This window comes from Sorex fumeus, unplaced genomic scaffold, assembly GCF_029834395.1.
Source record: "Sorex fumeus unplaced genomic scaffold, SorFum_2.1 ptg000047l, whole genome shotgun sequence".
In the NCBI taxonomy this organism is placed as follows: domain Eukaryota; kingdom Metazoa; phylum Chordata; class Mammalia; order Eulipotyphla; family Soricidae; genus Sorex; species Sorex fumeus.
The window spans coordinates 37732999-37754665 of NW_026606104.1; the positions used below are offsets into that span (position 1 = coordinate 37732999).

General features: G+C 53.0%; 1 protein-coding gene across 1 annotated transcript in view; it reads right to left on the minus strand.

The window, feature by feature from the left end:
* KIF17 (kinesin family member 17) overlaps positions 1-21667 on the minus strand; it is a 47150-nt gene that overhangs the window by 13667 nt on the left and 11816 nt on the right. Inside the window, exons 5-11 of the mRNA XM_056122933.1 lie at positions 20099-20551; positions 17719-17828; positions 13162-13309; positions 10753-11174; positions 9434-9490; positions 7599-7777; positions 6188-6419 (exon numbers count right to left, since the gene is read on the minus strand). Of these exons, the coding sequence (XP_055978908.1) occupies positions 6188-6419; positions 7599-7777; positions 9434-9490; positions 10753-11174; positions 13162-13309; positions 17719-17828; positions 20099-20551 (1601 nt within the window). The remainder of the gene's footprint in view (positions 1-6187; positions 6420-7598; positions 7778-9433; positions 9491-10752; positions 11175-13161; positions 13310-17718; positions 17829-20098; positions 20552-21667) is intronic.

A 21667-nucleotide genomic window follows, 5' to 3' on the forward strand; every position in this document is an offset into this window, starting at 1 on the left:
TTTGTTACTTTATGTTCCCCAGATGAATGCAATCTTTCTATGTCTATCCCTCTCTTTTCTGACATGTTTCTTCATTGCAGCACTCTTTACAATAGCCAGAATCTAGAAAAAACCTGAGTGCCTGAGAACAGATGAATGGTTAAAGAAACTTTGGTACATTTGCACAACGGAGTACTATGTAGCTGTTAGAAAAGATGAAGTCATGAAATTTACATACAAGTGGACTACATGGAAAGTACAATGTTAAGCGAAATGACTCCTACATCATTTTAAAAAATAAAATAAAAATAATATATATATTTATATCTGGAAAAAACCTGAGTGCCCGAGAACAGATGACTGGTTAAAGAAACTTTGGTACATTTACACAATGGAGTACTATGTAGCTGTTAGAAAAGATGAAGTTATGAAATTTACATACAAGTGGTACTACATGGAAAGTATCATGTTAAGCGAAATGAGTCAGAAAGAGTGGGATAGACACAGAAAGATTGCATTCATCTGGGGAACATAAAGCAACAAAACGGGAGACTAACACCCAGGAATGGCTGAGATTAGTACCAGGAATTTTGCTCCATGACTTGAAGGCCAGCCACATGTGCTAGGTGAAAAGGAAGCTCAGATAGAGAAGAGAACAGCAATTAAAGGGTGTTGTGAAGACCCTCCCAGGGTGGGAGAGACATGCTAAAAGTAGTCTATAGACCAAACATGATTGCCACTCAATGCCTCTCTTGCAAAACACAGTACCCAAAAGAAGAGAGAGAGAACAAGGGGGAATGCCCTGCCACAGCGGCAGGGGGGAATGGGGGGGATGGGGGGTGTGAGGGATGCTAGGACCCGTGGTGGGGGAGGATGGGCACTGGTGGAGAGATGGGTACTTGATCATTGTATAACTGAAACCCAAGCACAAAAATTTAAAAGTCTATAACTGTACCTCATAGTGTTTCACTAATAAAAAATGATAAAAAATTAAAAAAAAACAAAATAGCAAAATTTGGACAATAAAAAAATAATTTAAAAAAATATATTTATAAAATAAAATGACACTTTACTATTTGAACAGCAGAGGGTGCTACTGAACTGAGGACACTGCCCAAACCTTCACCCTAGCTTTCAAGTGCTACTCCAAGTGCAGAAAAACAAGACCCAGCAAGACGAGCAGAAAGAGCAGATGGATCTCGTCAAAGCTACTATAAGCAGCAGGAAATGAAAATCAAAGCATTTCAGTCCAAAGAAGTCTTCAAAGCACAAGCATGAAAGATGGAACAGCTGAAAGACAAAACGCAAGGGCCCGGCGTGAATTGAATTTTTTTAAACAAGTATTTGCAGATATGAAAATTTCAAATCAGAGAAAGGAAAATGGTCAAAACTGAAGAAGGACCAGGGACGTGGCTCAGCACCAAAGCACTTGCCTTGCATAGTTGCGGGGCTGGGTTTGATCCTTAACACTACCCTCCCCCAAACAAACACAAAATCAAAAAATGAGAAAGGTATATAATGGGACACTAAGCTAACCCAGGACAGAATGTTTTTAATTTAATTTAATTAATTTAATATTGCTTTAAATTTTGCTTTTTTGGGCCACACCCGGTGTGCTGTGTAATGTGTGCTCAAGGGTTATCCCTGGCTCTGCACTCCTGGGGGTCTCAGGATGTCAGGAATCAAACCCAGGTCAGCCACAAGCAAGGCAAGCACCTTACCCACTGTGCTCTCTCTCCAGCTCCCCAGGATGGAATTTTTTCAAAATATGGAGCCAACTGGCTGGATCACCCTATTTAAAATTTTAGAATTCCTGGAGTTAATTAATAACATCCTATCCTCTACACCACTGATGGACTGGGAGCAGCACAACACATTGGATGGGGTGTAAAGTAGATGGAGACCTATCTCAATTAAAAAAATATTAGCACACAAGGCTCAACCTGTAATAACACGTTAATAATCTCTTATACAAGGGCTTAATAGTTTCAGGGTGAGATTCAACAATCTTCACATATCTTTTTTTTTTTCCCCTTATTGAGTCATCACACCCGGCGATACACAGGCGTCACTCCTGGCTCATGTACTCAGGAATTACTCCTTGCGGTGCCCGGGGAACCATATGGGATGCTGGGAATTGAACTTGGGTCGGCCGTGTGCAAGGCAAATGCCCTACCTGTTGTGCTATCGCTCGAACCCCTTCACACACCTTCTAAGAAAACTTTTTTTAAATCATTTTTAGCAAATCATTCATAACAAGCAATACAAAATAAATTATCTAGGGCCTGCTATTGGGACAGGCTTGGGTGGTGTTTGATAACTTAATCACTTAACTTCCGGTTAGTCGCCGATTTGCTCAAGCGGGCGCCAGTAACGTCTCCATTTGTCCCTGTCGCGTGCTAGTGTACCCAATGGCATCTGTTCGCTCTGGGAACATGAAGAGCCTCAAACCGATCGTTCATGATCTTGATGAAGAAGTCTGACCATCTGGTAGGGGGGCGGCCACGTGGTCTTTTGACATCCTGTGGAATCCAGTCGGTAACAGCTCTAGTCCAGCGGTCGTCTTTAAATCTCATTACGTGACCAGCCCATCTGATTTTTGACACCTTGGCAAATGAGACAGCATCCTTGATTCTTGATCGTCGACGGATGTCAGAACTCCGGATTCTTTCTCTCATTTGAGTGAAACGTGATATTCCAAGCATAGCTCTTTCTATTCTTCTTTGGGAGACCTGAATAGCGTTCTCATCTTGTTTGCGTAGGGCCCAGGTCTCTGAGGCATATGTTAATGCAGGAAGAACAGTGGAATCAAAGAGATGTGCCCAGAGCCGGAGGTTCTTCGTCCTCTTAGCTATTTCTTCGACGTTCTTGAAGGCGTTCCAAGCCGCTCTCTTCCTCCTGCGCAGCTCGGGTGCCAGGTCATTTGTCATGTTGACTTCTCGACCGAGGTACACATAGCTGTTGCATTCGGAGATGGTCGTTCCGTTGAGAGCGAATGGGGTGTCAGGAACGAGGCTGTTTCTCATAAACATTGTCTTCGTAAGATTCAACTGTAGTCCTACCTTTCCACACTCACGGTCAAAGTTGGCCAGCATTTGTGCCGCTTGGCTGATGTTTGGTGTTATTAAAACCATGTCATCAGCAAAGCGGAGGTGGTGTAGTTGCCGACCATCTATCTTCACTCCCATTCCTTCCCATTCCAGTCATCGCATGATGTTCTCGAGGGTGGCACTGAAGAGTTTCGGTGAAATGGTATCACCCTGCCGAATCCCTCTCTTGACATCAACGATCACTTCTTTGTAGAATGGTGAGATCCTGGTAGTGAATCCGCAATACAGCTCACGGAGGATCTTGATGTATTGGGCTTGAATGACCTGATTGGCTAGGGCTTCAATGACCGCTTCCATTTCAACAGAATCAAAGGCCTTCTTTAAATCAATGAACGTTAGACAGAGCGGCATCTTGAACTCCCGAGAAACCTCAATGAGCTTGGTTATCGTGTGGATATGGTCGACGGTGCTGAATCCTTTGCAGAACCCGGCTTGCTCGCATGCTTGTCCTTCATCTAGTGTTCTGCCAATCCTATTTAGGATGACTCGAGTGAACAACTTGTAGATGACAGACAATAGGCAGATCGGGCGATAGTTGCCAATGTCATGGATGTCTCCCTTCTTGAACAGTAGTACGGTTCTGCTGGTTTTCCATTGGGACGGAACCTTGCATTCAGACAGGTAGCGAGTGAAGAGCCGAGCCAGTGTATTGATGAGTACTGACGGCAGGTTCTTCAGGTGTTCAGGTCTGACCTTGTCTGGGCCGGGTGCTGTTTGCTTCTTTGCCGACGAAATGGCGTGTTGGATTTCAGAAGGGAGAACGTTGGGAACGACATATCCATCCTGTGGAATTTGGTATGTCGGCAAGTGGACATGGCTATCGAAGAGATTTGAGTAGAAGTCATGGATAATCTTCTCCATTGCCGTTTTGGAGGATGTGATGGATCCATCAGGACGTCGGAGGGCAGTCATCTTAGTCTTGTAGTTGGCGAAGGACAGGTGGGCGTTACGAATACTTTTCCCGGTGTTTGAATAACATTTGAAATAATGGTGGTGGGAAGGTTTAACAGTGGTGGAATTGGTGTTGGAATATTGAGTGTAATAAATTATTGTGAACAACTTTATAACAATAAAATTAATAAAGATTAAAAAAGAAACATGGAGCCAGGCTGAAGAGACAGCTCACTGGTTGAGTGCAGGTTTTACAAACAGGAGGTGTCAGGATTCAATCCCTGGCACCATATTGTCCCTAACCACTGCTTGGGAGTGACCCCCAATCCCCAAGCACAGAACCAGTAGTAAAGCACTAGTCCAGTGGACTGTGGGAGATGGATCTCAGCACTTCGGTGGTAAGGATAGTGTGGTCCCCATAAATCAGACCAACATTTATATTCCTGTAAGCCAATAAATGGATGAAAATAACTTATGGAGGCCAAATCACAGGATATCCAAGGGTAAACCAATTTGACTGCAAAAAAAATAAATAAAAAACAGGGGATACACAATTTGTAAGCCTATAACTGTACCTCATGGTTTTTCACTAATAAAAAAAGAAAAAAAAACAGGGGATATTAAGGAATGAAAATAACCTCGCCAATCCAAAAGGCAGAGGCTGGAGGAGGAGGAGGGAGGAGATATGTGTCTCTGAGCTTTGGGCTTCAGTGGGGTCCTTTACTTGCCTATATAGGAGGTGGGGGGGCAGGTGGCTGGGGATGGGCAGTAGCAGGTGGCATGCAGGAAGCAAGGGACCAGCTCACAGGCCCTTTCCTCCGCCCTCGCCTCCCCTCCTGGACACATGTTTGCCTCCTCTCTGCACCTAGAACAGGACCCTCCTCACCACTCGGTCTGGAAGGTTCCTTCTTGATCTCAGTCAGTGCCGTTCTGTGCAAAGCTCAGGGTCTCATATGCTCAGGGGGCACATGCTTCACCTCTTATGCTAGCCCTGCCCTTGAGAGGGTCTTCCTTTCCTTTCCACTTTTCAGGAGGTGGGAATCTTTTGAGCAATGTTTGGGGGTGCAGGGGTCACTTCAGGGATGCTAGGGCACCAGCAATGCTGGGCGCTGAGTGGGCCAGGACACACAGGGCTAAGGGAGGTCTCTAACCAACCTCTGTGCCGGCCACCAGAACCTTTCTTTCTTAGCTGTCACCCCCACCTTAGGGTCCACCACTTGTACCCTGACTCAGGTGATGCCAAGAAATTGGGGGGTTTGGTTCATACTCAAATTCCATCCAGATGCTGTTTACACAGGTACCTACACTTTGTAGGAATGAATCAGGTCATTTCTTTGTAACTTCTGCACCTACGTTTCAGTTAACAACAACAACAACAGCAAACCCAAAAAACAAATAGGTTGGAGAGACAGTAAGCAGGTAGGGCATTTGCCTTGCATGAGGCTGCCTGGGTTGGGTCCCCGGGCACCCCATAAGGTCTGCCGAGCACTGCCAAGAGTGATGCCCAAGTGCAGAGCCAGGAGTAAGCCCTGAGCACTGCTGGGTGTGGCCCCCAAACAAACAAAACAAAAACCAATAGAGCCCCCCACCCCCAAACATACCACACACACACACACACACAACACACAGACACAAACATCTCATATACTCTTCCTAGTGTGCTCACTCACTCCTGTTCTCTTGTTCCTCTGTTGTGGTATTTCCAACAGATGCACACACACACACACACACGCACACACACACACACACCACACCCACTGGACACAAGCTCCAGATGTGGGCACTGCAGTGGCCCTGCCCAGAATCGCAACCACCAGGGCACACATATAGGGACACTGAGTAAATAAATGCTGGCATTGAGAGCAGGAGGAGAGGCGCCGTGGCCCCATGTGAGTCAGGTCCCTACTGCCCCATGTGCTGAATTCAATCCTGCAACCCTGAGATCCATCTCCAGGTAACACCCCAAGGGTGTGTGCAAACACCTGGACGAAGCTCCGGATGTGGGTGCCACCGCCCCAGAGTGTGGCTCTGCAAAGAGCATACGTGCCAGCCCTGCGACCAGAGGAGAGCCTCCCACAGGCGAGCCCCACCAATAACACACGTGGACCCCAGCCACTGCCATGGCATCGGTGGAGGGAAGGGATGACGGTAAAGCATGGCAGGAAGTGGATCCAGTGCCCAATCTACACACTGAGCCGGGGGCCTACCTTCCTCTGCATCTTCTCCAGCAACTTGCTCTTGGCCCGCACTTCCTCCTGGATGGAGTCGTAGACTCTGAGCAGCACCCAGTCGCCGCTGTCCTCGTCCGAGTTCTGCAGGGCCGCCACCAGCTGCTTCTTGCGCTCGTCCGCGTACCGCTTCCGCCGCCGGTGTTTCTCCTTCAGGTCCTTGTTCTTGGCCTGCTCCCCCCCTACCACCTGCTGCTCCAGCAGCTGCAAACTGCCGTTGTGGAGAAGAGAGCAAGCGTGACAGCAGCTGCCATCCCTGAGCTCTGCCGTCCTGCACGCGCTACCCAGGGCCTTCCCCGTGGAGACGGGCACAGAGGTGCGGGGAAGGGTGCCCTCCCGAGCACTAGGGCTTGGAGTCCCACCCCACAGACACCCGTGGCTGGGGCTGAGTGCAGGCTCGGGTGGGGGTGGGCATGACCAGAACTGCCCCGGGGTGGGCAATGTTGGCTACCCGTGGGTGTGCTGTCCAGCAGGGTACAGGACGGGGATTTCTGAGTGGGGGGAGAGGCTGGCAGCCATGAGAGCAGCCTCTGATAGCCGGCCTGTGGGGCTGAGCACACGAACAGGGGGAGTGGAGGAGGATAGGTGCTGGTCCTCTGGGGAGGGCTTGGAACAGCAGCGCTGTAATCCCCAAACACTGATAATTTGGGGCCCCACAAAGCACAGCACCTATGTTTCAAAAACTAAAATAGAGTAAGGGATATTTCTTCTGTTTGTTTGTTTTGTTTGGGGGCCACACCTGGTGGTGCTCAGGGCTCACTCCTGGCAGGGCTCAGAGGACTATATGGCATGTCAGTAATCGACCCGGGTTGGAGGCGGGGAAGGCCAGTGCCCTACCCGCTATTCAATCTCTCCGACCCCAAGCAAGGGATATTTCTATCCAAAAGGCCCAAATGTTTAGTGTTCTGCCCTTTAAAGGCATACGTTTTTTTTGTTGGTTATTTGGGGGCCACAACTGGTAGTGCCCAAGGGCTGACTTGGTGATGCCAGTGGCCCCGCCCTCATTCTCCATCACGATCACGATCACGACCACCCTGTTGTTCGTCGATTGCCTCGAGCAGGTGCCAGTAACGTCTTCTTCGTCCTAGCCCTGAGATTTTTTTTTTTTAAGTGCCATATTCAAGGCTTTTTCAGGGTTAGGAGAATGACATTCTCCATCACAGATGGAAAAACAAAACAAAGGTCTTAAGTGAGGTGTTAAGTGACTTGCACACCAGCACATAGGAGCAGCCCAGACCCCACCCAACCAGCGCACCCTGGGGGTCGCTGTCAGGGCCAGGGGACCTTGACCCTGGGGGACCCTGAAGCCTGAAAGCCAAGCTCCCACTTGACGGGTTCTGATGGCACCAGAGTACCCTCTTGGGCCCGCGGCTCCCAGCTTTGGGCTTACCGGGCGAGCACCTGCAGCTGGTCTACCGGGGCAGTCAGGCCGTCGGTCAGCACTGACACCTCCACGTCTGCGCTGTCCATCGTCCCACTCGGTAGGGGCTGGGACACAGCCTCCGGCCCTGAGCTGGCCTCTGCTGTCACGGCCATAGGCTTAGACATTTCCTGGCCCAGGTCCGCCTCCTGCACACAGAGAAAAGGAGGTGGAGGCCGCGCCCCACCCCCACACCACCATGCGCTCTGGCAGCCTTCACTAGGACAGGGTGTCCCCACACCTCCAAACCCTGAGCCACCGCCTCTGCTCAGAGACTCTCAGCTCTTAGAGTCAGCATTTCCACCCGCACCCCAGTCGGTCTCTCTCCGCGCCCCTCACGATCCAGGCTCTCTGGGTGCCAGCAACTTTCCTTCTGGTGGGAGGAGGGAGAGCTCATATTCTAGTGCTCAGGAACCCCCAGCTCTCAGTGCTCACAAGATGTTTCCGGCAGTGCTCGGGGGACCATGTGGTGCCAGGGATTAATCCCAGGGCCCCAGTGTGCAAACTAATACACTCCAGTAGGGCAGTTTTCTTTTTTTGTTTTGTTTTGCTTTTTGGGTCACACCCAGCGATGCTCAGAGGTTACTTCTGGCTCTGCACTCAGGAATTACTCCTGGCGGTGCTCAGGGGACCATATGGGATGCCGGGGATCGAACCCAGGTCGGTCGCGTGCAAGGCAACCACTATACTATCGCTATACTATCGCTCCAGCCCAGCAGTTTTCTTGAAACCCAGATTGAACCACAGCCTGAGCTGCAAGCACTGATACCTACATGTTAACCCCCCCGCCCCACGGTACCGCAGCTGAAAATGTGCAAGACACATGTGAGTCAGGCTTGTGTGAGCCCTCACAACCACAACAATAATGACAACAAAGGAAAGTGACGAGATTTGGGGGGCATATATACACGAATGGGTGCAAGTTCTTTCCTGAATGCGCCTCTGCCTGATTCCCATCCCAACTACAAGAACCTGGGTTTCTGCCCCAGCCCGCTGCAGCCTGCGGCCAGCACTGGGCCTCCCCAGCTCCCTTCTACACTTCCAGCCTTGTCCATTCTGTGCTCACTTTCTACTGAACATCAAAGTCTTCTCAGTCACGGGACTGGGGCACCTGTCTCAGCTCAATGCCTTCCATGTCACCTTGCAGAGCCAGGGTTTCCCTCGTCACCCCAGGCCTGAAGCACTGAGGCCTGGCTGTGGGCTGCCTCCTAGCTAGGAGTCCCCTCCATCAGGGGGTGAGCTCCACCCTCACTCGCTGTCGCCTGCTGAGCTTGCTAAGCAGAAGGGAAAAGAGGAGCGTGGAAAGCAGCGATGTTCTGACTACCCCCGTGCCGTGGGGGTGGCCGAACAGCGCATCTATTCTTGTCCTCTGTGCTTTAGATCAACATTCTTTAACCACCGGCCCGTGGAAAGGTGAGAAGGGCTGGACACCACCATTTCCCACCTTGGTTAGAAGTGTCGGTCTGTGGCCCAGTGCGTGGCCCGAGCAGGTGGCTGAGGCTCGGGACTCAGTCATGGGCTAGGAGAGGGCCTCCTGTGAGTGTCAGGGAGCCCAAAAGGCAGGAACTTCCCCACCACCGATGGGCTCTGGTGGCAGCAGAGTACCCGTCTCAGGCCCCTGGCTCCCAGCTTCAGGCTTACCGGGCAATTCCTCGAACTTGCACTTTACCAAGGGGTGCTGAGGAGCAGAAGGGGGCTGGGGTGGTTGTGTCTGTGTCATGAAGGGGACAAGCAGGGGTGTATTGGGAAGAAGCAGGCCCGGGATGGTCTCCCGGGACCAGGGCCTGGGGCAGGGAGCTACTCACTGTCTTGGGCAGGTTGTCATCTGCCTCAACTTCAGATTTGGTGTCACTGGGCTCCAGCTGATTTGTCAGGAGAGGATGTTTGCAGGAAAATGGGGTGGGGAAGGAAAGCGATCAATGGGGCCTATAATGACTCTGTGCCACATCTCTTCAGTGCCCCTAGCTGCCCCCCGCCCCCCGTCCCACCAGGAACAGCAGAGGGAACGGGGAGAGGGTCCAGAGAGAAGTACAGCAGGTGAGGTGCTGGCCTTGCAAGCAGTTGATCCAATTTCTGTCCCCAGCACCACATACGGTCCCTAAGCCCGCCAGGAGTGATCCCTAAACAACACAGCCAGGAGGAAGTCCTGAGCTCTGCGGGGTATGGCCCCAAAACAAAACAAACACAAACAGACAGGAGTGATCCCTGAGCAGAGAGTCAGGAGTACGTCCTGCGCACCAAGAATGTGACTCTGGATATTAAAACAAAACAACTGGGGCTGGAGTGATAGCACAGAGAGTAGGGTGTTTGCCTTGCACGCAGCTGACCTGGGTTCGATTCCCAGCATGCATATTCCCAGTCCCCTGAGCACTGCCAGGAGCAATTCCTGAGTGCAGAGCCAGGAGTAACCCCTGAGCATCACCAGGTGTGACCCAAAAAGGAAAAAAAAGAAAAAGAAAAGAAAAACCAACAAAAAGCACTGAGGGGAGAAAACAGGGAAGAGAGAGGAGATAGCAGAGAAGAGGGATGGGGCATGTCCTGTGTAAGCTGGCTGCCTGATGCCACCGCATCCCTGCAGGGCCACCCCGACACTGGTGGAACACGGGCATCCGAATCCCCATGAGAGACACGAGGAAGCCGAGGCCTGGGAAGTTGACCGCCCCAGGTCACACAGCTCCGGAAGAGCCAGAGCTGGGATGGGAGCCCAGACACAAGGCAAAGGTAGCTGGATCCCTGCCGCAGCCCCCTGTCCCCGCCAGGAGAGCAGGTGGGCTGAGCCAGGTCGCTGCTCCAGCTGCTCTGGGCCTGGTGGTGCGGCGTAACCATGGCAACCCTCTGAGCAGGTGCCCAACCTCAGCCAGGCCTGGCTGCCTCTCCCCACTCACACAGCGCCAGAGGCATCTCTTTCCCAGACCCTCCGGTGCGCGTGACCCTGAGCTGGGGCCCTCACTTGGGTGTGGAGAGGGTGGCGGCTGTGCTTGAGGCCCAGGTCAGAGGTGGGCATGTACCCAGGGTCCCTGTGGTCACTTCCTCCCCGCTTCACACCCCTCCCCACCCCCGCCCATCACCAACCGCGCTGGTGCCTGCTGGGGCTGTGCAGGCTATTCGGCAGGACCTAAGCTACCTGCAGGGGCTTGTCCACTGGGGGAACATCTTGGTCGGCCCTCAAGGAGGGGACCTGTGCTTCCACCGGCGGTGGCTCCTCTTCCTGGAAGCAAGTCTGTCCCTCCAGCTGGTGGTCCTCAGCCTCCAGGCAGAGAGGCTGTGCCGAGCAGGATTTGTTCACGACCTCCACTTTGGGCCCCGGGAAGGCCTTGGACTGATCAGGGTCTTCGAGTGCAGAAGACTCGCCGGGCCCAGAGGAAGCCTCCAACACCAGCCTGGCCGTGCAGATGTGCTCACGGGGCAGCGTGCCGGCCACACAGCAGGTCTCGGGCTTCAGAACCATCCCCAGCTGGAAGGTGGGTGAGTACTTTGACCTGCTGGCAAACTCCGCCTGGGACAGGACCTCGGGCTCCTGGAGGACTTCGGCCTTCAGCACAGTCTCTGCAAACAGCATCCCAGTGCTTAGAACGAAGGCACACTCCCCAGAAAGGGGATCCTAATCATCCGGCCTGAGTCAGCTGCCCAGCACCTCCCCACCATGCCAAGACAGCCATGGGGTTGCCATCTCAGATCACCAACCTCTCCCCGATCTCCCAACGCCATCTTGCGATCTCCCAACGCCATCTTGGCCCACCTCTTCCTGGAAGCCTTCCCTGATGAGCAGTGTGAGCTGCTTCCTACTCTCTGAGCTCCCACACACACACAGGTGCAGGGCCCTGACAACCCTGCCTTAGGAGGCGTCCCAGGTACAAGCTGACTGCCTGGTGGGGGGGAGGGTCTTAGTGCCTCTGAGCTGAGGGCCCCTGAACAGCAGGCTTCATGCCCAAGAGCTCCAGGTGCCCCCTCTGGAGTGACCGGCCCAGGGCGTTTGTCCACAGGGTGAGTCAGATCCATGGGGAATAGATGAAAGCTTGGACGGGATGGGAGTGCACGGACCTCCTCAGACTCCTGGCTTGGAGCACCAGGACCTCCGCTATGTTCCTCTCGCATCCTGGGCCCCCAAGACAGGGCTGATGCACCCTTTGCCAAAAGGAACATTCACGCCAAAGTCAGATTCCCGCCACTATCCCCCCTGCCCCCCCCCCACACACACACACATCGGGCAGTGTGAGGTCTCAGCAGCTCCATACAGCAGAGAGGTCCACCTGAAGGCCCTGCAGAAGGCCTGGCTCTGCACATCACCCTCAGTACAAGTCGGATTTGACAGTACTTTGGAAAGTATACCAGGAACCAAGGCCACCTGGTCACATGAGTATTTGAATGATAGTGGTGTGGGTAGAGCATTCTAGAAAGTCAAAAGGAGACAAAAATTTCCAGAAAGGTCCATGTGCTTGCTAATTAACGACTGCTTATTATGGGATGTGGTTGCTTGGTAATAGCGTGACTCAAATATGAGAAGAGGCTACCAAAAAAGACAAATACTCAGACAGGGGACTTAGCAATAACTTCTCACCAATCTGTGACAGTGCTAAGTTAGCCTAGAACTGAGCCCAGCCCATGGACAAGGCATGATGTAGGCTGTGGGGAAGAATACTGGTTCTGAAGTTAGGTGCCTAGGTGCCAAGCTTGGTTCTGTATTACAAGCTGTGTGGGCACATTACTTACCCTCTCTGTGCCTCAATTTACCCATCTACAGAATGAGGATAATTGGGGCCAGAGAGATAGGACAGGGATTAATGTGCTTGCCTTGAACAAAGCCAGTTCTAGTTCTATCTATTCCCAGCACTGCAGGGCCCAAGAAGCACTGCATCCCGGACTACTGGGCCATTTAGCCAGGAATTGCCAGGAGTGTTCCCAGGCCTCCTGACTACCTCTTGGGAGAGCAGGAAAAAAACTACATTAAACTACATTTAAAGGGGCTGGGAAAAAACTACATTTAAACTACATTTAAAGGGGCTGGAGCAATAGCACAATGGGTAGGGCGTTTGCCTTGCACGTGGTCGACCCGGGTTCGATTCCCAACATCCCATATGGTCCCCTGAGTACTGCCAGGAGTAATTCCTGAGTGCATGAACCAGGAGTAACTCCTATGCATCACTGGGTGTGACCCAAAAAGAAAAAAAAACTACATTTAAAAAATAAAATAAGGAATTGTGTAATTAGAATCACTGGAATTTTTGCTTTTTTTGGGGGGGGAGGGGATGTGTGATTTGGGTCACACCCAGCTGTGCTCAGGAGCCACTGCTGGGCCTGTGCTCAGGGGTCACTCCTGGCAGTGCTGGGATCATGCCAGGTCAGCCCCATGCAAGCCAGGGACCCACCCCTGTGTTAGCTCTGAGTGTGCGGGCCAGACTGAGCCTGCATCTCTGCCGGTCACTGACCCTGAGGAGGAAGTCGCACCGCGCCCCGTGCCCCATGCCAGTGCAGTGCCCACCCACCTCCTGGCGCAGGCTCCCCGCCGTGCCCCCCATGCCAGCACAATGCCCACCTGCCTCCTGCCGCAGGTTCTCCTCCAGGGTGGACAGCTTCACGTCATATGAGTTGCGCATGGCAGTGATGTCCTCCTCCAGCCTGGCCCTGGACTCCTGCTCAGCCTCGTAGTCAGCCTTCAGCCGGGCCAGACGCTCCTCGTACTCCTGGGGGATATGAAGGGCGGGAGGTAGAGCGGTGGGGGGGGCATTTTATCAACGTTTCTTAGCACAATGTTCAATACCCTTTCTTTGGGCAATCGAGCCACCCAGAAAATAGCAATAAAGAAACAAATAAACAAAAACAATTAAAATTCCCCAATTCACACTGGGATGGCTCCAGACTCGTGAAGGGTCGCTAAACTCTGTGCTTTTAACCGTAGTTCAATTTGATCACAGAAACCTCCCCTCATCTACTCTGACCACACCATCTTTGCTTCCATATCACCTCCTCTCTCCACCCTTGCCTCCGCCACCGACTCTTGGCCCAACAGCCTCCCATCAGATGCCCCTCCTCTCTCTTGCCCCCATCCCACGCCCATCCCCACCTCTGTCCACTAGAGCCTGATTTTCTCCTGCTCAAACTTGAATCGTCACATTCGAGGAAAACGTCTCAGCTCAACAGGACTTCAAGTTCCCAGTGAGCTGGTCTGCCCACCCCTAGACCACACTTCATCTGTGGTACATGAGGGCACACGGGGCACTTCTTGCTCCTAGCCATGCCCACTGTCCCCCTCCCCCCCCTGCCCTTGACGCCTATTGCCCTGGTCCTGGGCAAGCTCTCCCCTGCAGACCTCAGTTCAGTAACACCCTGGGTGCACAGGCCTTCACCCCTGAAGGGGCACCTTAAGAGGAGGTTAATGTAAACGCAGATGGTGTGGTCAGAGTGGCTGACAGGGTGTTTCTGTGATCAAATAGACCTATGGTGAAAAGCACAGAGTTCAGAGACCCTTTGCCAGGCTGGAGCCATCCCAATGTGGGTTGGGGAATTTTAATTGTTTTTGTTTGTTTGTTTGTTTATTGCTATTTTCTGGGTGGCTCTTTCTCCACCCCTTAAGAGCCGCCTGCTCACACTCTGTCTACCTTTACGCCTCCTCTTCTTGGCCTGCATCTCACATAGCCCTGACTCTTGGAAAGCCCATGGGTTTATCAGGCCCCTCTGCGTGGAGGGCAGGCAGCTTCCTGAGAGGGAGAGACGGACAGCTAAAGCTTCAGTGCAAAATTCCAGGCTCTGACAGCGGCTGGGGAGGGCCGGGAGGAGTGAGTCCGTCAGAGCCACTGAACAGATGCCCCTGGTGCAGGCAGCCTGATGTGGGCACCCAGCAGGGGCGGGGGAGGGGGGTGGGACAGAGCTCACTTGCACAGCTGGTGCCAGTGACTCACTCTTCAGAGGCTTCTCCAGGCCCATCCCTGCAGTGCCTCAGAGGCCAGGAGGAGCCACATGTCGGCCAGAGGGTTTCCCAGAGCCCCCAGGTGTGCCCCCAGACTCCCAGTTTTCTCTCTCCTCTATTCCCCATCTTCCCTTCCGTGGGCACCGGGCAAGACCCCAGGCCCTGCGCTATACTCATTCAAGTATATTCACTGTGCTCAGCAGGCCCCTTCCTGGACTTCCTCCCATCACAGCCAGACCCAGGGATGCCTAGACTCCTGCCAGAGCTAGCAGGAGACACACACATGTACACAGGGCACAGGTGTGCAGACAAGCACACATATGCACACGAGCCCACATGTGTGCACACACATGCAGAGATACACCCACATGCATGAGAACATGCACAGAAGCATACACGAAGCACATGTGCACACACACATATATGTTCACACACATGTCCTTGTGGGCAGGTACTCATGCTCACACGTTCACACGTGCAGGTGCACATATGGACAAACATAACACGTTGCCTGCATACAAATAAGCAGGCACGCATCCACAGTGCACAGTGCACAGGCGCCCTCACTCCCGCTGTCGCCAGGAAATGTGTGACTCCAAATCTCAGGCGGGGCCCTTGGGGGCTCAGTAAGCCTCCCTGGTGCTCCCCCTCTCCCCGAAGCCCCCATATTTCCTGTCTCTTACTAACAGTCAAACAGACCCTGCTCACCGTCCCAGGGCCTCCGCCCATCCTCCCGAAGCAGAGCCTAGAAGCGCTGCCTCCCCTCCCATGGGGGGCTGTGGACCAGCATCAGAAGTCAAGACCCCCCTCTGGAGGTGATGCTCTTCCAACCCGTCTCCCCCCTGCCTGCAAGTGTCTCTCCGATTCTAGATCATTCCCAGTGGTTTATGGAGACATCACCTTCTACCGCCAGGATTTCAAATGATGAGACTCTCATGTGGTCCCCTGTGCCTCCAGTTACCAAGCTCAGAAAATGCTTGGTGGGGGCTGGAGCGCAGGACAGCAGGTGTTTGCCTTATACATGGCCAGCCCGGGTTCCATCCCTGGCATCATCCCACCTGGTCTCCCGAACCCCATCAGGACTGATTCCTGAGCTCAGAGGCAGGAGTAAGCCCTGAGCATGGCCATATGTGATGCCAAAACAAAAAAGATAAGAAAACACTTGGTGGTGTCTTGGTGGGGGCTGGAGGGGAACCAAGACCTCAAATCCTGCTGGGGCGTATTCCACCCTGGGAACACCTCCCTGTCACCCTCTGCCCAACCCAGAAGTCTGCTCTTCTCCCCAAGAAGGGGGGAGAAAACTGGCTTCAGGGTTTGACAGGCTGGTCAGAGAGTGACAGTGGGCTGCCCTATGCACATCCCTGAACCCAGAGCCACCCCTGAGGCACCCCTTCTGGCCTAGCATCCCCTGCCGACCACACTGAGGCCTCCCCATTTAGCCCTGGTGCCTGCTGGTTCTGGGACCTAGCGGGAACCCCTGTTTCCAGCACATCTTGAATGGTCAAACAGCTGAGGGTTGGGAGCACAGGGAGGAAGGATGCACACCCAACTCTCCCCCGCGAGTGTGTGTCACAAAGAAATCGCTGAAATCTCCGATATCCCCTAGAGTTCCCCAAGCACTGCCAGGAGTGACTTCTGAGTGCATGAGTAACCCCTGAGTATTGCAGGGTGTGCGGTGCAGCCCCCCAAAAAAACAGAAGCAAAAAAAAAACTGTCCCAGTGATGGGTCAGTGACCCAGAACCTTAGTGACCCAGTAAACTACCCCCCCACAACATACCAGAACAGCCCCATATACCAAGCATGACCCCTGTAGCACTGCCGTGTGATCCCAGCCACAACAAGTGGACACGACCCTCCTCTCTGTCACACAAAACAGGAAAGGGCGGAGAACAAGAAATGACTTCTAAAGAAAACTTTCAGGGTGAGAAAGAAAAAAATGTGGCTGTGCTCTCTGGGACTGTGTCCACCCTTGTCCAGCCAGTGAGGAAGAAGCAGGTAACCCCCATCCCAGGGCCGATGAACCCCATCATCACCAGTCAGCCAGTATCTCCTCTCCCTGGTGACTGACTATTGTGGGGGGCAGAACCTCACTTCTCCACCAGCCAGGTATCCGCCGCCAACCTGCTCCTGCCATCCTGACGTGAGGCCAGTCCTGCGGTCCCACCGTTGTGTCGTGAATATCCGTCTGTCAGTGGGTGACTGCAAAACCCACTCTGAACCCCAAAGTGGGAGTCCTCTCATTCCCTGAGCTGCAGTCCAGGATGACCCACAGCAGCGGGAAAAGACAGAGAAAACAGCGATGCTTCCAGAACCTTCCCAGGGGCCAGGATGGACTTGGAAAGGTCACACACATCAGGCTGCTCCCTGAATCTCAGAGACCAGGCAGAGGCCATCCCCTGGGGTCTCAGGCCTGGGAGTCTCCAGCCTTCCCCAGCCATCTGAGGTCAGAGGTGAGTGGATGAGGCTGCAGTCCTGAGGTGTCTGCCAGGACGAAGCACCCCAGACAGGGACTGGGGTCCTGGATGGCGGGAATCACAGCACAGACAGAGCCGGGAGTTGGGCTGAGCCAAGGCTAGAGTCAGGAGGCTCGAAGGTGCCCTGCTGCCACGTGGGTGCCCCGCTGCCACATGGGTGCCCTGCTGCAGGTGTAGCGCCCTGCTGGGGGCCACCTCCACACCTGTACACTGGGGTGCTACCTGCACTGCAGAACCCCAAGGATGCTGGAAGGAACTTGTGGGAGGAGGACCCAGGCAATAGCTCTTCATGGGGAATCAACACCTCACTTCCCCACTAGCCCAACGGGTGCCAGGCTGCCCTCCTCTCAGCCCAGGGCTTGTTGGCACCTGCAGAGGGTATCAGTTTCTTCCACTGATCTCCCCTTTGCATGCCCTCCCTGCACCCCCCCATGCCAGGAGTGCTCGCTCCCCCGTCTGCTAACTTCGGCGGGAGTACTGTGGAGCAGCTCACTCCTAAGGCAGGCCCCTGTGTTCCCACACTGCTCGCCCCAACTGTGGGGATGTGAGATGCACTTGACTTCTGGTCCTGGACCTTAGTTATGTGAGCTGGAGTCAATGCTGAACCTCTCTGAAATCTGCCCTCTAAGCACTGAGGGAGAGGAATCAGCTGATGACGAGCTGGAGATGCCCCTCTGCTACCCTCCCTTCCTCCTTCTGCCAGAGGCTCACCTCCCGGATCAACTGCTTCTCAGCCTCCGTGTCATGCTGAGTCACCCGTGGAGACAGCTGCTTCTCCTCCATCTGTGTGGAGTTTACAAGTACTTGACTGGATAGCAGAGCTGGAAGAAACAGAAATGAGGGGTTAAGACCCCAGGGGCCCTGATCTGCAGGAACACAGCAGGAAGCAGAAGAAACAGCAGCACCAATATTAGAACAAGGCTTCAGAGGCACACAGCACTTTGGACTCGGCTGCACCCCAACAGAGTGGGAGTGATCGATCCCCTCTCCCTCTCTCTCCCCTCTCCCCCTCTTCTCTCTCTCTCTCTCTCTCTCTCTCTCTCTCTCTCTCTCTCTTTACTGCTGGGACTCGTGTTTCTCTCTGCAGAAGCCCATGTTCTCTCACAAGCTCATTTTCTTTTCTCTCCCTTTTGATAAGATTTCTTGACTCCATAAAACAAACAAACAGAAAAGAGCGGCTGGAGAGATAGTACAGGGGGAATTTGCCGTGCATGTGGCCAACCCAAGTTCGATCCCCGGCACCCCATAAAGTTCCCCTGAGCACCTCCAGAAGTGATACCTGAACACAGAGCCAGGAGTAAGCCCTGAGCATTGCTGAGTGTGGCCCAAAAACAAAATAAAACATCAGAGACAAAAATAGAAAGGACTTGGCGTATTGAACCAGACAAACACATGTGTGTGTCGAGTGTGAATTTCCTCAGTCATTCCACATGTATTGGCTGAGCCCTACACATGCAGGTGCTGGGGATGCAGCACCAGTGCGACAAACAGAACCCCACACGCACAATGGGTTTCCAATGGGAGGGAGGGAGAGAGGGAAGAAAAGAGCAAAACCCTAATCTGTCACAAGGCAGTGCACTCCAAGAAGAGAAAGAACTTGGGAGAGGCTGGTGAGAGCGTGCAGCAGTAAGGATGTGCTGCCTGACTTATACAAGATCTTAAGTTTGATCCCAGGTTCTGCATGGGCTCCTGAGCACTGTACCATCAAGAAAACCATCACCCCATCAAGCTTGCATCGTTGGGCCAAGCACCACCCCTAGAATGAGCTCTGAAATCCCCAAGCACTGCTGGGCTGGGGACCCCTTTTTAAAAAAGAAAGAATAGCAAGCAGAGAGAGCAAGCTTAGGAGTCTGAAGTGCTGCATTATGAGCACATGGTGAGGACACCAAGGATGCTACGAAGGTGGGTGACTGGATGGGAGGGAGGATGGATGGATGGAGGGATGGATGATGGGTAGGATGCGTGGATGGATGAATGGATGGGTGGGTGGGATGGATGGATGATAAATGGATGAAGGGAGGGAGGGAGGTATGGTTGGGTGGGTGGGTGGGATGCATGGATGGTTGGGTGGATGGATGGATGGACGGAAGGAGGGATTTGTGGATGGATGGATGGATGGATGAGTGAATGAATGAATGGATAGATGGATGGAATGGGTGGTTGGATGAATAGATGAATTGGTGGTTGGATGATGGGGTGCATGGATGGATAGGTGGATATATGGGTGATGGATGAATGGAGAGGAGAAAGGAGGAAGGCATGGAATATATTAAATGATGGATATGTGGATGGATGTACAGAGAGATGGATGAGTGGGTAGATGGAAGGGTGGGTGGGTGAATGAGTGGATGGATGGGATTGATAGAGGAAGTGGATGGATAGGAAGGAAGGAAGGATGGAAGAGAAGAGAGATAGGTATGGAATAGATGAAATAGATGGATTCTTGGATGGATGATGATGAATGGGTGGATGTGTGAGTAAATTTGTGGATGAATGGGATTGGGAGAGGAAATGAATTGATGATGGGACAAATGCATGCATAGATAAATGGGTAGATGAAGGAGTGTATACATGCACACAGGAAGAAACAGTGGCTGGGTGGGGGGAACAGATCAATGCCGAGATCCACTCGGACTCTCTTGTGCTCGTTCCTTTGCCAAGAGATTCCCAAGATTCCCAAGTCCTGCCATTAGCAGGCCCCTGTAGGTCCATGCTCTAGGTCTGGACTACCTGCCAGGTGACAGGCACATGCCTGAGTGTGGGAGTCACAGTCACATGGTGCCTATTCAGGAGTGGGGGGTGGAAAACAGGAGGGGAGGCTGAGTCAGTCAGCTGCTAAGTAAGCAGCAGAGATTGCTGGCAGACAGGTGACTGCAGGGGTGCAGCCTGAAGGGAGAGCCATGGAGAAGCTGCAGCTGGCGAGGAGACATGAGCCGGGCCAGGTGAACCAGCTTCCTCCTGGGCTGGCAGAACCCAGGCGGGTTCCCTGCTGGTTCGAGAACTAGGGACAGGGAAGGGAGGGGGCATTTCTTTCAAGTTTCTCAGCAGGCTAGAAAAGCAAGCAAGACCCCCCCGCCCCCCAGCCACCCACCTGACAGGCTGCTGGGGCTCATCTGCTGGGCCAGAATCGCCCTGAGCTTCTTGATCTCCTCCTGGTACTCGCGCAGGAGTGCATCCTTGGGGTCCTCGTTGATGCGTGGCTTGTTCTTGATGTTTTTGGCTCGGTTGGCATAGCGGAGGGTACTGAGAGTCTCGTCATAGTTGTTGTCCGCAGGCGACAGGCAGGCGACCATCAGCGTCTTGGTGTTGCCGCCCAGGGAATCCTGTAGCAGCCGCGTCAGCTTGGAGTCCCGGTAGGGGATGTGCTTGCTGCGCCCGTCCACCAGGGCCGAGATGACGTTGCCCAGTGCTGACAGTGACAGGTTGATCTTCGTGGCCTCTTTAAGCCGCTCTCCTGTGGCACCCGTCTTGGACTGCCGCTCGCTGCCCGCCAGGTCCACTAGGTTCAGTTTGCCTGCCCGCAGGTGGTCCTTGCCGTGCTCATCTGTGGACAGAGCAGGCCAAGGCTGAGGCTCTTTGGAGGGCACTGAGGACTCACTGTCCACTCTGCTCCTCCAGAAGAGGGTACCATTGTTTGTGCCAATCTCACAGGTAAGGAAGCTGAAGGGCACTGAACTTGCCCAAGGTTATACAGCTGTCCACTAGCAGAGCTGAGATCAGTAGCCTGGGCTGTTTAAATACCGGAAGGTAGAGACTATTTTTGAGCACAGAATTCTTTCTTTTTTTAATTTTTTTTTTCCTTTTTGGGTCACACCCAGAGATGTACAGGGGTTACTCCTGGCTCAGCACTCAGGAACTACTCCTGGCAGTGCTCAGGGGACCATATGGGGTATTGGAAATTGAATCTGGGTTGGCTGCATGCAAAGCAAACGCCCTACCCGCTGTGCTATAGCTCCAGCCTGAGCATGGAATTTCTTTTCTTTCTTTCTTTCTTTCTTTCTTTCTTTCTTTCTTTCTTTCTTTTTTATTAGTGAAACACCATGAGGTACAGTTATAGACTTACAGATTTTTGTGCTTGGGTTTCAGTCACACAATGATCAAGTACCCATCCCTCCACCAGGGTCCATCCTCCACCACCATGGGTCCCAGCATCCCTCCCACCCTCCCATCCCCCGCTTCCCACCCTGCCTGTGTGGCAGGGCATTCCCCCTTGTTCTCTCTCTCTCCTTTTGGGTCCTGTGTTTTGCAAGAGAGGCTTTGAGTGGCAATCATGTTTGGTCTATAGTCTACTTTCAGCATGCTTCTCCCACCCTGGGAGGATCCTCCCAACACCCTTTATTTGGTGCTGAGCATGGAATTTCTTAAGACTCTTCTTCACCTCCCAGACCAGAGTGAGGGGGTGGAGGGAAGTGACCAATGAGTTACAGCCTTTGGTGTAAAACCACTGGCTTTGGAGACTCCGGACCTGGTTCCTATCCCAGTTCTGCCTTCTGTTTGCGTGACCTTGGCAGAACTACGCACTCTCTCTGATCCTCCATTCTCATAGCAACAAAATGAAGCTCCACAATAGCTGGCCCCTCGGGTGGGAAGAAGTGAATTGAGTGCCAGCACAATTTTTTCAGGGTCTGCCCAGGGCCTGATACACAGCTGGCATTTATTT